The sequence below is a fragment of the Lontra canadensis genome, unplaced genomic scaffold, assembly GCF_010015895.1.
Source record: "Lontra canadensis isolate GAN:19392208 unplaced genomic scaffold, GSC_riverotter_1.0 scaffold156, whole genome shotgun sequence".
NCBI classification, from domain to species: Eukaryota; Metazoa; Chordata; class Mammalia; order Carnivora; family Mustelidae; genus Lontra; species Lontra canadensis.
This window is the reverse complement of record NW_022631150.1, coordinates 1,182,211-1,198,420: the sequence shown is the minus strand read 5'-3', so window position 1 is coordinate 1,198,420 and position 16,210 is coordinate 1,182,211. Positions and strand designations below refer to the sequence as shown.

Here is a 16,210-nt window from a genome sequence, read left to right as displayed (position 1 = left end):
TGCAATACGTGCCCTCCTTAATACCCACCAGGCTCACTCAACCCCCTACCCCCCTCCCTTCCAAAACCCTCTGTTTCTCAGAGTCCCAGTCTCTCATGGTTCGACTCTCCTCTCCTTCGTTTTTATCACCTTCTTATCCTGAAATTGAAACTGTAACATATGTAATTTTTTCTTCGTAATTGTATAAGCTGAAGATATATATCTGGGGTTTTTGGGGTTTTTTTTAGTTTTTTATTTTCAACATTTTGAAATTACTTTCTAATTGGATGTGAATTTTAAAATTAGTAATCAGTCTAGGTCAATTTTATAACAGTCGGATTACAATAGTGAGAACACACATGTAAAATGTTGCTAATTCCTGAGTCTCGTGGTGTGACCACTCATTTAAAAGCCAGTGTATGCCAGACTTCTCAGTGAATGTGGCCAAAGAGGGCTGTGGGAGTGTGGGCACCAGGGAAGTGGGGATTTCACCATTTGTTCTGTAGACCTCAGTATTACTAAACTCTCACAGTAAGGATCAACATTATCTGAACATTTTCTAACATGTTTCCTAGGGGTTTTTAAAAAATTTTTTTATTCAAGGCCAGTGTTACTCCATGAATAAAAATGAATAAAATAAAAATAAAAATAAAAATAAAATGATTTCCATAAAAATCACTTTAAAGATTTTATTGATTCTTTAAGGCAAAACTTAATTTGCTCTGTCATTTTTTTTTTTTTTCAAAAAGACATCTCTGTTTTACTCAAGTCTTGAGGTCAGAAAGTACAACTTAGCCTTTATAATTTATCTTTTTTCATTGATCCCAAGTATAGCTACTCAGTAAATATTACTTGATGGAATAAGTATTATTTATACTTCATTGGCTAATAATAGACACTGAGAAAATTTTTTTAAATGAAACAAAAACGATGTTTTTTTAAGATGATGTTTTATGATACTTTGTTCATTTTTAGTATATTCTTGCACAGTGATAAAAAGTGATTGTTTTGTGATGCTCTCACTTAATCCTTTATCATACTTGAAGAAAAATGAGTTTTAAATGCCTGTAAATGAGAGAACTGGTGTTTCAACTAGAAATTGTGCTAATTGCTAACAGTACATTGCAGTTCTCGCTTCTAACCAGACCTGCATGTAACAGCCTATACCATTATTTGAAAAAACTTTTCTAATGTCTTGACTCGCATATCGTTTTGCTGATGGACAGAGACTGTAAAGTAAAGGAGACCCACACCTGTGTTCGTTTTTAACTCGAGCTAGACTTTGAACCAGTATCTTTACAGATGAGATACAATGTGTTATATCCTTAAAAGCTGTTCATTAAAAAGAATGCAGGAGAGGACGTTGGGAACAAAAAGGTAAATCTACACATGATAAAAGGAATTTTCTGAAGTTCAGCAGTCATTATTTTAAAGGAGAGAATCGGGGCAACTTTTTTTTTTTTTTTTTTTTTTTTTTTTTCAGACACTCCATGGTGATTGAATAAATAGAATATGGCATGGTAGGAAGTCAAATGATCAAAGAGAAATTCAAGTGGATTTATTTATTCTTTTTGAGAAAATACTGAGGTGATTCCTTTTATAGCCTTTGTGATACTTCTTTATGAAAACTTGATGACCTCAAGTCAGAAATAAAACTTTAATGGAAGAAATGCAGCAGAGTGGAGATAATGATACAATTTTTGAGCCAAGAGCAGGATATGGACACATCTTGCACTATTGCTAAACACCACTTGAATGGGAAGATTGGCTCAGCTCACTTTGAATTGGGTCTCTTAGCTAAACTCTCCAACTGTTTCTGACCAAAGAATTCATGATACGACTTTAAAGGATCCTGCCATTCATGTGAGGCTTTTTTTCTTATAAGCTGTAGGAGTCACCTCTTATTGACATAAATGTTTTTAAAATAAAATGGTTAGGTATAATAAGCAAATATTCACCATCTTTTCTTTTCATAGGGATTAACAGCATGGAAAGAAAGCCTGGTAACCATCATGTAGATACAGCACCAATGGTAAGGCAGTCTATTTCTGCACTGTTAAAATGGATAAGCTACAAATTGATACTGGTTATAGTGACACAAAATGCCACTGTAGAAAAAGCTTGTAACCTTCCTTTTTTTTTTATAATTTTTTTAAAGATTTTATTTATTGATTTGACAGAGAGATATCACAAGTAGACAGAGAGGCAGGCAGAGAGAGAGAGAGAGGGAAGCAGGCTCCCTGCTGAGCAGAGAGCCCGATGTGGGACTCGATCCCAGGACCCTGAGATCATGACCTGAGCCGAAGGCAGCAGCTTAACCCACTGAGCCACCCAGGCACCCCTCCTTTTTTTTTTTTTTAAGATTTTATTTATTTATTTGACAGAGATCACAAGTACGCAGAGAGAGAGGCAGAGAGAGAGGAAGGGAAACAGGCTCCCTGCCTAGTAGAGAGCCTGATGTGGGGCTCGATCACAGGACCCTGGGATCATGACCCAAGCCGAAGGCAGAGGCTTTAACCCACTGAGCCACCCAGGTGCCCCATAACCTTCTTTTTGCCAAAAGTTATATCCCTTCCAGAAAATTAACCTAATGTTTTCTTACTTAATGAGGAAAACATACTAATTTTTACCAAGATATAGGAAAAAAAGATACTGTATCATTTTTACAGGTACTTATTTATATTGTTATATATAGAATGATTTTAATTTAAAAATATCTCATATTTTGAACAAATTAATATAAATACGCAAATTGATTTACACTCTTTTTAAAAGGAGTGTTATTTTGCACACTAGCATCATTATTTAGAGTGAATGTTTCATTTCTTTTATGGATTGCTATGCTTTATTATTATAGCAGTGAAATCTCTTATCCCTCTTCCATTACTGCCAGACAACAAAAGGCATTTAACAATTACAGTACCTATTTACTATGTTAAAAATAATTATACAAGAGAATGTAGAAGCAAAACAAATTTCCCTTTTAATCTCTGAATATAATATTTGAATAAAATATGTACCCGTTGCCAGTTTCCACTTGAAAGAGTCATATGACGATATAGGCTAGCACATATTTTACTCTTCACCAAACATAATCTTGTTTCTCTTATCCTTTCTGTACATTAAGTCTTCCAAGTACTCCATAGAATTCATCATTTCCTATTAGAAAGATGTGGTAATATATTTTAGGGACATAAAGACAATATTAAATCGTATTTAACTTTATTGATAATATTTTCCTCACTGGCAGATTGACTCCACTTTCTATTTGTAAAAAATTCACGTGATTGAGACAACGTGTTTGATAAATTAGTATCTGGGGCTCTGGAAAAGAATACTGTTTGAGGAATTGAATATCATTATAATCATGAAAAATACTTGGCTAGGGCATGTGGGTGGCTCAGTTGCTTAAGCGTCTGCCTTCAGCTCAGGTCATGATCCCAGGGTCCTGGAACTGAGCCCCATGTCAGGCTCCCTACTCAGCAGGGAGCGTGCCTCTCCCTCACCCTCTCTCTCTGCCTTCCGCTCCCCCTGCTTGTGTACTCTCTCTGTCAAATAAATAAATAAATAAATCTTTAAAAAAAAAAAAGAGGAAAGAAAGAAAAATACTTGGCTCTAGTGTGTATTGCAGTTATACTGGTAAGTATGCTAAAATAGTAGTTATAACATTGTGTAAATTGTGTTTTTTAAGATTAAAAGAAATGAAGACTAGCAATTATGGGAAATAATTTCTTTTCTCTCAGGTGTAGGTCTTAAAAGTTGAGGTGCCTGATGTGTGACTTGAACCTTTTGCTCTTTGGGGAAAACTCCAGGTTTTACTTTTTCTCCTGGTTGTGGGTCACTGTCCTGGAACGGGGTTTATGGCAAGGTTGTACCTCAGGCTGTCTCCTACATGCTTCTTTGTGGTTTTCTTCTCATTTGCCTCAGGTGTAGTCAGCATTCAGCCAGTCTTTAGGTTTTGTTTTGTTTTGTTTTGTTTTTTAAGATTTTATTTATTTATTTGACAGAGACCACAAGTAGGCTGAGAGGCAGGCAGAGAAAGGAAGGGGGAGCAGGCTCCCTGCCAAGCAGAGAGCCCGATCTGGGGCTCGATCCCAGGACCCTGGGATCACAACCTGAGCTGAAGGCAGAGGCTTAAACCCACTGAGCCACCCAGGCACCCCAAGTCTTTAGGTTTTTTAAGAGGAAACTGTTCCATACGTAGTTGCAGACTCAGCGTGTCTGTGGGAGAAGGTACGGTGATAATCTTCCTATGTAACCAACCATCTTGAACTGGAACCTCTTAATGTATTTCAAAAAGATACTCACTGGATTATTTTACATACTTTTGAAATTAATTTTATTTCTACAGGCATTCCTACAGCATCTGTGTTTACATTTCTGGTTTTGTTGGTGCGGGGGGCAGGGGGGTTGTGCATTCTAGAACTCAGAAAAGTACATCCTGGCAGAGTTGTATTTCTTTTTTAAGTGGCCTCCACTCAAAATCCTGAAATCAAGACCTGAGCTGAAATCAAGAATCAGACACTTAACAGACTGAGCCCCCCAGATGCCCCCAGAGACTTTTTTGTTTTGTTTTACCTGTAGACAGATTATAGGTTTCCCTGTTAATTAAATGAGGAAATAACAGAACTGACTTCTCTTGCAGTTGTGAGAAATAATGGCATTAACGTTTGCAGGAATGCTCTAATGATCTCGGAATGATTCCAAAGAACCAGGAACAAAATCTAATACATAGGCATTTAGGTATTGTTGATTTTTGTTTATGTTCTTCCAGTTGGCTTCTTAAATGATAGCTCCTAATGTATTAATAAAATTTCCGATTTGTGAAGTCCATATGTTTTAATATACTTGGTTTATAGAGGCACACCCCAAACACTCATTAGTTTTCCAGGTTCTCACTTACGCCAGGCTGCATTTTCGGTATGTTTTTCTGAATCCTTCTGTCCGTTTACTACAAACTAAAGATATTCTACTGCCCCTCACTCCTATTTAGTCCCCCAGCTTACTGACAGTTAACCTTGGCCCTTTCTCCATAACATAGAATTACAAGCCTTTTACCCAATGTCTTCTGGTCCTCAGGACAGGAAAAGTGATTCTTCACAGAAATATGATGATACCTAATTTCCATCCTCTGTATGGGTGTGCCCTTGTTTTCCTCAAAGGGTTTAAGAAAAGAAAATATTTATAGAGATAAAAGAAATGAAAAGGTCTGTTTAAAAATAGAACAAAGTATGATATTTATAAGTTCAAATGTGGTACCCTACTAACCTAAAAATGAGAGATACTTCTGGGGCCTGAGAAAAGGAGTGGACCCAGGGTCTAGTATGGCTGAGGCCGGGTCTCTGAGTGACTTCCTAACCTGGCCCCTAACCATCAGTCTCCAGCTTACCGCTCTACACGGTATCATCCCAACTTCCCACTTGCTCCACGTACCGCCATGAATGGCATGGGTCTAGGAGAGTGCTAGATGCTAATTACAGCTATTCAGCAGGGAGGGAAATGAGACTTTCTCAGACCTCTATAACAGGGAAAGCTGTGTTTCTTGAGATTCCACGTGGGAATGAACTTTTCAGTAAATATATGGTTACAGAGGATAGTTTGATCCAGTAGCACTATAATGTGCTGCAGTGTTTTTTAAGTAAGTATAGGTTAGCCTGAGAACAAAACCACCTCAGTCTTTGTTCTGTGTTCTCTCCCACTCCCTTTTTAACTTACTTATATCCTTCTTTTTTTCATTTATTACATGAGATTTAATTTTTTTTGTTTGGTACTTTTTTTCTTTCTGACATAAATAATACCATATGTGTTTTTGAGATGCCTTCAATAGAAATAGAACATTATATCCCCACATGATGTGACCTCCTCCATCAAACAGAATCAAACCTTTGTAACTGGCTATAATCACAATTTTTTTTTTTTTTTGCATTTTGAGCTCTTAATTTTGTTCATATTTAGGAGTACATTTTCAAGTTTTGTTTTAAAAAGACTTATTTATTTATTTATTTATTTATTTGACAGGGCACACCAGAGAACACGAGCAGGGGTGCAGGAGGTAGGGGAACAGTGGAAGGAGAAGCAGTCTCCTTGCTGAGCAGGGAGCCTGATAAAGGGACAGGTCCCAGGACCCTGGGATCATGACCTGAGCCAGAGGCAGATGCTTAACAGACTGAGGCACCCCTCAAGTTATTTTTTTCAAAAAATACCAAGTGAGAGGTATATTGTCTGAGTCTAAATATCTTATTTGTCTTTGAATAAGACAGTTCACCTTAGTTTTTAATTATTTGGACATAAACTTTTCCCCTCAGAACATTGTGGAAATTGACCCTCTTTTGCCTTCCGGTATTTAGTGTTTTGGGAGAGACATTAGACATCAGTCTAACAGTTCTTTTGCATTGGTAGCCTGTTTTGCCTACTCATGTGTTGTAGATTTTCTTTTATTTTCTTTATACCTGATGTCCTATTCAGATTTGATGGTTAAATGTCTATCTTTCTTTTTGTCCTGAATGGTATTTAGGACACTGAGTTTTTGTCCTGAAATGGTATTCACTCAAACACTTAACTATTACAGGAAAAGCAAATAAGACATGAGACAGTCTCATCGTAATAGGTTATATGAAAATAATTAGATCATGCCACTTTAAGAACTAGTTGCTGTTAAGGATAATATCAGACTCAGATTAATCAGAGGTCATTGTCTGAACCCTGAAAGGCAGGTGTAAAAGTTAGTTAATAGTTAAGTCAGCGCAGGCTTGAGTCCTCATATTTACTTTAAATGAAAGACTCATTTGCAAATCAAAGAGAAACAGCACCCAGCATAAGGAAGTCTCTGTACATGTTTGTTCTTATTTAGGTTATTACAAACCTGCCTATAACCTACTCTATGTATAACAGTTCCCATAGCTTTTTATATTTTCTGGTGGAATTAAAACATGGTAAGCCATGCTGAATATATACAGAATTTTTAGTGACTTGAGAAGAATTTTTTTCAAGTCTCTTCTAGTGAAAACTGATATGTTAAAATTCACACATCAGCCTAGCCACTTGTAATCAATTTCTGATTTTTGTAAAGCCCCTGCATTCCACACCTGTAACACTAATATTACTCCTTTCTTCTTTTACTCAGTGATCCCACAAGTCCCATTAATGAGAACAGATTTTCTTTTAACAAATGGATTTCCTGGCCATTTATAAAATTACAGCTTGCATTTTCACAGAAGCCTACACATCTGCCATAGCAGGTTCAAACAAAATTCAGGCTCTCTCATTTAGATTATACCAGTTATGAGATACTTTTGCCATTTTTCTAAATATTCCATTAGTTATTAGGAATAAAAATATCATAGACTGATTGGAAATTTAAATATTTAAATATTCATTTTTCTTCATTGTTATAAGTTGAATTTAACAAACTTTTAATTCATTCATTCTGCAGTTATATACCTAGGTTTTCTAAGGGTCTGACTGATAAATTTTTGTCATGTAATTTTCATCAGTAGTAAACTTTAATATGTTTAACAGTATTTTATTCTGAAAATATATGAGATGTTCATGATGTTGTTCACCCTTTAAACTTATTTATAAAGGTATTAATCTGAATCATACAAATTAAACTTTATTCTGAGACTCTTTTGGATTATATGATCATCTGTACTTATTCTACAACATTTTAAGTTGTCTTTGTTGTTAGATTCATATCATTGTTTAGCCCATTCCAAGTTCACAAGGCTGCTACATGTTCTATTATTACACGCTAGTATAGTATGCCTTATCTATATATTTATGTAAATTATGTCTTTCACATAATATTTAACATAAAATTTGGGGCAGTTTGTTTAGTTCAGGTGAAATGTCCTTGATCCAAAGGAAGCACTCTATTTTTTCCAATCTATAGAATTTTCCAGGAATTCATAGTATGCAAACTGGGGTGTATGTGCCCCTATAAAACTCATAAAATAGAACCTCTGACCAATCTCTTCCTGAAGATAATTGCAGGGTGGAGAGGGAACCGATAAACTATAAGCTTTTATAACTTGTCATAAAAGAATCTGTTTTTACTTATCAATAAAGTAACAATTCAAAGCAGTCCTGTTGAAATTCAAATACAAATACTAAATAGGTTTTCCTTTAAGATCACTGGTGAGTTGTCTGTAATATAACATTTTTCTTAAATACATAGACATTGGTTGTTTCTCCAGACATTGTAAATTATGAAGCTTTATGTAGGTTTTTCCTGTTGTCATACTCCACTGACATTTCTGTGTTTCTTAGACTTTTTTTTCCCCAATTCTCTTTTGACTTTATGATTTTTAGAGAACAGTAGATTCAGTTTTAGACATGTTAGATTTCAAGTAGTAACCAGAGGCAACAAGTACAGATGTTCGGAGAACTGAGAATATAGGCTTGAATTTCAGAAGAGAGGATGAGTTTGAAGATGGAACTTTGCTGTGCTTGATAGAGCCACACTCTACAGCCGTGAAGTCCAGAAGGGAGATGCAGGAGTCAGAAGGCTCAGGCATAGGTGTGGGAAGTCCTGTGTATCATCATGGGCAGGGAGCAAGCAGGTTCTTTACAACAGGCATCCAGACATTGGGAGTTGAAGAGGAGAAGTGAGTTGGGGGAAATCGGAGGAGGAGATGAACCATGAGACACTGCGGACTCTGAGAAACAAACTGAAGGTTTTGGAGGGGCGGGGGATGGGGGGTTGGGTGAGCCTGGTGGTGGGTATTAAGGAGAGCACGTATTGCATGGAGCACTGGTGTGGTGTGTAAGCAGTGAATCTTGGAACACTGAAAAATAAAATAAAATAAAATTACAAAAAAAAAACCCACCAAAAAACCCACACACCCAATCTTTATAATATAAGATGAATCAGAAACAAGTCTCCTCCTTCTCACCTCTCAAATCCGTTCTCTGCAGAGCTGTTTATCCAAAGTGCAAATATAGTCAGACATTTAAGATCCCGTGGTGTGCCCCTTTCCCTACCAGTTGGAAACAAAGCTATTTAACATATCATTTGACATCCTTCTACTACCTTTCTAAACTTATTTCCAGCTTTCCCCCCGTGCTCTGAGCTACTTGCAGTTCCCTGAACATGTCTCTGCCTCTCTCATTGTGAAACAGTATCAGAAGAGGGGCAAAGAACACTTGAGTTGAGAACCACATTACCTGGCTCCCCAGCCTGGTTCAGTTACTTTTGCTCCACGTGACTTTAGGCAAGTTTCTTTTGCTCTTTGTGTTTCAGTTTCCTCATCTGTAAGTGGGGATAATAACACCTACCTCAAGGATTGCTATGAGGAATAAATGCGTTAGATGCATTGCACCCACTCTTATGTTTGTATATGCCAGATATTGAATATAATTTCATCACAAGAGATGGCCAGATATTAAGGAAAAGAACATATCCCAAGCCTGAGGAGTAAACTAAGTCAGGAATCAAAGGGAGGACCCCAGGGTCCCAGCTGGGTCAGGGACATCATGAACAAGGGAATCTTTGCCACAATGGCCTGCTCGTGTCTTGCCCAATGTTCTTTGTTGTTCTGTGTTCATTTTTTAAAGTTTGTTTTAGGATGTATTTATTTATCACATATTGTGACTCACAGGAGTTGATGTAGAAGTTACACCAGGACAACAGGCCTAAACTGGGACTGTTAGGCAACTCTCAGCTTATTCATCAGTTCCATAAATCATGACAGCTAGGGTGACCTTTTTAAAAATGTGAGTCATAATGGCTTATCATTCTGCCTAACAGTCTTCAATAACTTTTCCTATGTTTAGAATAAATCCCAGGGCCTGTAGGGCCTTGCATGATCTGGTCTCTGCCTACCTCTTAAGCATTGCCTTACGATACTCTCTGCTGAGTTTCTCAAACACAGCCAGACTCTTTCCCACTCACCCACAGGCCTTTGGACATTTGGTCTCTCTCCCAGGAATATACACAGGCTTTTTATGTAACAGGTTTTTCTTTAGATCCCAGTAAATGTCAACTTTTCAAAGGATTTTTCTTTACCACTCTGTCTGAAGTAGATACACTCCCCCTTTTAATCTTTATTATTGTACCTCGTTTTTTCCTTCCTAATATTTTTCTCCACTTATAATTTTTATTTAGTTCTTTATCACCTGTCTTCCTCAATAGGATACAATAGGATATAAGTTCCATGAAAGTAGGGACTATGTCTGTCTTACCATTGCCAGTAGACTGTCATTATATACTCCTTGGATGAATAAATGAAAATATGCTGAAACTATAGGAATAAGTGAGAGCAAAGAGCCAGGATGGAACTGAGGGATGTCCATATTCAAAATGTTGGAAGAAGAACCTTCACAAAAGACAGGTAAAGAGAGATGAATGCCGTAAGAGATCAGGAATAGTGTAGCATCTTGGAAGCCTGGGGAGTATGGAAACAGGGAGGTTTTGTTCTATCATAGGTAGGAACTTTTGGAAGAATGGGAACTGTGCCCTAGAAAGGAAGCTAGATGGTCATACTTGTTGTTACGGTGAACCAGAATTCAGGAAGCCTGTCACAAGAAGAGGACGGAAAATAGAATACAAATTAACTCAGCCTTTTGTGTATGTTGCTGACTTATTTCACAAAAGAAAGTAGCATTTAGCCAAAAGGGTTGCTACAAGATGATCCTATATGGAATGCAAAGTAAATGTTTTTCCATGTTCTTCAAAAGTGAAAAATTAAATTTGGGTATTTATGTAATAATATTACATTCAAAATGAGTATTTCCCAGATGGAAGAAAAGATCCAACAATATAAACAGGGCAGGAAAAAGATGCAGATTGGATTTTAACATTTGGCAAAGGAGTAAGATAGGGCACCCTTGCCAAGGAACTTACTTATCTAGTTGGTAAAATGAGTAATGTTGAAAGAGTTCATTTTTGGGTCTAAAGTTCTATGAATCTTAGCTGCCCTTACTGTTCCAACAGAACTAATAAAGCAGAAAATCTAAGCACGTCTCTGACAGTCATCCCTTGAGCTCTCACTTATCATTACTCTCATTCATCTTCTCGGAATTCAGTTAGAATACACTTCCTTATATTATACACATGGCATTTCTGCCCACCATGTCACGTAACAAATGCCCATCACCATCACTGCTATTGGAAATTGCCTGCCACTTAAGTGGTGGACACAGCTTAGCTGTCTTCAGTAGATCAGAAACATCCCTTCCTTTCGCTTTCCTTCCTAAGTCCCTTCCCTATAGGACTAAATCTCCACCTTCACAAGCCCAGTGCAAGGTGAAAGGATGCCAAGCAATAGAATATGGCATTCAGGCGTCTGTGCCAGTTGGCTAGCAGGCTGGCCGGAGAGCATGTGTAGTACAGTCAGGGAGAGGCACTGGCCAGGCTGCCTGGTGTTCCACTGAAAGAATGCTGCTCTTCTTTTTTGTCCATTTCAAACTCTTTCACTGTTTTTCCTAAAATAGGAAAAGGCACATTCAGTTATACAAACTTGGTAGAACCTGAGGAATAGGCTAATCAAAACCATGACTCAAGGACAATTCCAAAGAGCCTAAAATTTTTTAAATAATACATACATCTGAAACATTTGAAAACCAAAGAAATTAAAATTATTTTATTTTAGGTGAGGTACTTTCTTAATTAAGCCAGTGAGATATCTAGAAGTATGAACACATGGTTCCCATAAGACCTTACTCCAGAGGAATTGTTTTGGTTATTTTTCCCTTATGTGCAGCAGAAAAAGCAAGTGCTAGAAGAGTGTCTGCTCCCTTACAGACTTAACCTAGGAAGACAGGAGCCAGAAGGTAGAAGCTCTGTTTATTGATATAAAGGGGAAGTGGTAATATGCCCTGCCCAGAACATTTGCTTAAGGCCCTGACCTTTTTTGTAGTATTTACTGTTGTCGTAAGTACAGTCTGTGTTTCTAGGGTATCAGTTAGCCTGTGTGCATTAATAGATGAATGATGTCAGTATGAAAGCAGAGGAATTCTTTTCTGCATGTTTTAAGTGTGAAAGCAATCAGAGGCCGGCTTTCTCACCATCAAATGGAAAGATGGAGCAATTTTTTCAAAGCCAGAAAAAACCTTTTTTAAAAAGTGGCTACTTTAGTCGCTGCTAGTACAAATGAAGGTGCTAAGACATTTCTCCCAATTTCAAAAAATTGTCTTATTTGATGGATGAAGTCTAAAATCCGGATTGGATTTTTAATTTCGATGAACTGGGCTCTATTGAAAGTAAATCTTTTTAAGGACCTGCATTTCAGGCAAGATCTCATGGATGCTAGGCAGTGGGGCTGCAGAGTCTCAGGATTGACAGACATTAATGCTGGGAGCAAATGCCTGCACAGATTTCACACGGCATTAGCACTTCAGTTAGAATTGTTACTGACAGTACCCTGGTGACGAAGTACCATAGATTTTAAGTAGTTGGCAACAACCCGATTTTTTCCATAAACGCTGCTATATTTAATTCACAATTTTAAGAATGTGAGGCCTTATAGCAGAAAAGCATATAAAAAATAAAGGAATATAGCTCCCCTACTAAAACATATAATCCATCAAGAGAAGGAGTTTGGTATTTTATTTTTTGGGTTTGATTTTGACTTTGGTTTTTTGTTTGTTTAGTACCTCTCTCTCCAGTTTGACATTTCATTGTATTGTATTGTATTGTATTGTATTGTATTGTATTGTAATTGAAATGTACTTGACACACAGTGTTACATTAGTTTCAGGTATACAGCATGATTCAACAGTCCTGTAGCTATGTGCCCTCACCAAAGGTGTAGCTGCCATCTTCGACTACAAATACTATTACGATACCATTGACTATAGTCCCTGTGTTGTACCTTTTTTCCCCATGATTTGTTCATTCCATAATGGAAGCCCATACCTCCTACTCCCCCCTCACCCATTTTGCAGCTTTTAATATGGTTAAGACCATCATTTTACCTTGGTCTTCTCTTTTTTAGCTTAATTATATCATTTTCTTCTACTTACATTAATCTATATTGTTTCCATTCCAGTTTGTTCCCATTCTTAGGAAAAGTGGTATCCAGAACTGGACTTAATATTCTAATTATAGTGAAAATGTAGTGGTTATTATTGGTTTCTGTAATCTGAATATTGTGTTTGATACTAAACTATGACCTACCATCACTCCTCGAGGCTTTAAAGATGTGCTGTTAAAACATATTTCCCATTATTTACAGATCTGTGCCTCAGTATCCTCATCTCTAGAATGGAGCTAATAATAATACCTACCGTATTTAGTGTTAGACTGTTGTTTCAAGTACTGAGTACAATGTCCAGCACACAGTAATCTTTCAGGTATTAGCTTAATATTATTTAACGCAAAGCATAGATTTGTTCATTTATCCTTGTTGAATTTCATCAGATTATTTTTGACTCACTATCCAGCCTGCCAGAATTCTTTTGAATTCTATGTTTTTTGCATGTACGATAATAGCTCTTTCCCAAACTCTGTAACATTGACAGATTTTATAATACCGCTTATTAATTATATTTATTCAAAACATTAGAAAAATATTGAGCAGTGAACAAAACCAAAACAGCAATAATTTCCTTGCATGTGGACGATTTAAGTTTTTATTTGTTATCATTTTTGGGGGGACATATTATTATTTAAAAGCAATTTCAGTATTACATTGCATTATATACTTTAGCAAAGTATTTACTTGCATGTCTTTTAAAATAAGATTTGGTGATTACTTGAAATTTTTCTTCCAACCAGTATAAAATTTTATTCTTAAGGAAGCGTTAATATAGTCCATAGCAGAAACCAAAACTTGAGTTGATCATGCCAAAAAAGGAAGGAAGCAATCGTTTAGAAAAGAAAAAATTTAACACTCATCATCTTACAGAGTATTATTTTCCACTTCGGGGGAAATTTAATCAAAAGTCATCACACTAGTGCTCTGTTTTTCCTGCCTAGATAGACATTTATATCTGCAACTATTAATATTCCATAGATCCTTTTATTTTCCTTGACAGAATACATACATTCCTCTTCTGGAATTTATCCTGCTCTTTATCCTACCATTATCTCAGGGTCCCCGGAGATCAGTCTTTGGCAGAAGTAGCAGGACAGCATTCAGTAGCACAGACACCTCCTGGTATAACCACATAATTGGGTCACAGATTGGCTTGATGCACAAAGATTGAGATAAATCCCTAGAGGAAATGAAACTTCTTTTTCTGTGTCTTGAATGAAACTTCACAAAGTTTTCATATCACCATACCTCTGCCTGGCATTATATATCTTATGGCAACATGGGCAGACTTCTCTGAGGACACTTTCTGGATTCAGAGCTTATTTGCCAAACCTAGAAATAAATTTTTGCTTTGGGAAATGGAATTGGAGTTAGTAGATCCGTATTTGGTTTAGAGAATAGTTGTTTGGTGTTCTGCAGAAATATTTTACTACAAAACACCTTTCCTCTGTGATAACTTGAAGAAGTTTCGGAGTTGAATGGTAATGATTATACATATCATTTATTGGGCACTGACTGTTTGCTAGACACTGTGCAGAGTGTCTTATGTAAGTTATATCACTTGAATGTCATAAGAGTTCTAGAAAATAAAAATATTACCATCATCATTTGCCAGTAAGGAGTCTGAGACACTAAAGGTCTTTAAATATCTTCTAGAAACAATTATTGGATATGTTAATAAATTATGGTAGATGAACCATAAATATTAATTCCCTAAAAGTAGAGTCAGTTAATGAGAATAAACCATTACATACTAATATCACTCAGTGGCACAAGGAAATTGGGAGCAGCTCAGGTAATGTTAACATCAATTAGCACTTATGAAAATAGTTGATGGTTTTAAGAGCCCTCCTATGTACTCTATATTACTTCATCTGATCTTTGTATCCTCACTGTAACTTGTAACGGGATTGAGCAGGGGTAGTCATGAAGGGTAGCTGAGCACTACTGGAAAGGCTGACCAAAATAACAGCTAAAAGTGTCATGAGGGCCTGGATTTGAGGAAAGCACTAGCTATATAGGACTCTTCCCTCTTAATAAATCTAATTTAAAGTTACCTAAGAAAGCCAATTTTAAAAAATACATATTTTGGAAAATATCCATCTGCCCACCAAGACGTTTTAATCAGATATGATTTGAGCTTAGTGGATGGAGTCTTAGTAGATTTCCTGGAAATAATTCAGTTTTAATAGCTGTGGGTGAGTTAAAGTCATATAAGTAGCAGAGAGTAATCTGGATGTGAGAAGGGGATCTTGGGGTTTGGTGGGAAGAAAGGGGCCCAGAAGCTGTGGTTTATCTAGTGCACTGGCAGAGTCACCTGTGACCTTGAGAAAGGAAATTACAGACACCTGCTGCACTTCAAACTATGCTACCCACATGCCACAGACAGCTGTTTGAAGAACTGGAGTGAAGGAATGAGAAGGTAATTTTAACTATTACCCAAGAATGAGGTGATTGGGCTTCATCCCTTCTTCCTTGAGACTTATTGTAAAGCTCATTGTATACATGTAAGTTTCAGCTGATACCTAAGTATGACTGACTCCTCAATTGATGTTTCTGATCTTATAATTTCCTTTCTCCGTTCTGCTAGAAAAATCTTTGTAAGAAGTACTTAGGCCGTTAACAGTTGTTAACCCAAAGAACCTAAAAATGAGTACAGCTCAAAATTCCTGTCTTCCCAGGACTTTCATTGGGCCTTTCCATGATAATTTTGTGGCACTGGTGCTACTAGCTGCTTAGTTCTTACCAGCAAAACCTTGTAATATACATATTCAGCTTAGCGCTCTCTCTCTTTTGTCCCACATGTATTTCTTTCTCTTCCATTATATTTCTGCAGTTGAACCTCTGTTGTCCATGGTTCCATAGCCAGAATCAGGGCTCTCTGCTGTTTCATGGAGAACTCTGTATTTTTGCTCGAATCTGTTATTTTATTTATCATAACCAATTTTAATTCCCATAACCATAATTTCTGTGATGCTCTTTTTTGAATCACAGCTTTATTTGGATTTAATTCAAATAGCATAAAATTTACCCTGATAGGGGCGCCTGGGTGGTTTAGTTGGTTAAACGCATCTGCCTTCAGCTTAAGTCATGGTCCCAAGGTCCCAGGATTGAGCCCCTCATTGTAGTCAAGCTCCCTGATCAATAGGGAGTCTGCTTCTCCCTCTCTCTTTGCCCCTCCAGCTGCCCTTTCTCTCTCACTCATTCTCTCTCCAAATAAATTTTTTAAAAAATTTTACCCTGTTAAAGTCTAT

General features: G+C 36.9%; 1 protein-coding gene across 2 annotated transcripts in view; it reads left to right on the top strand.

The window, feature by feature from the left end:
• The window catches only part of AHI1 (Abelson helper integration site 1), a 207,327-nt gene that overhangs the window by 124,157 nt on the left and 66,960 nt on the right, over positions 1 to 16,210 (top strand). For both annotated transcript variants that reach the window (XM_032844822.1, XM_032844821.1), the window contains one exon: positions 1,956 to 2,011. In XM_032844822.1, the coding sequence (XP_032700713.1) occupies positions 1,956 to 2,011 (56 nt within the window). The remainder of the gene's footprint in view (positions 1 to 1,955; positions 2,012 to 16,210) is intronic.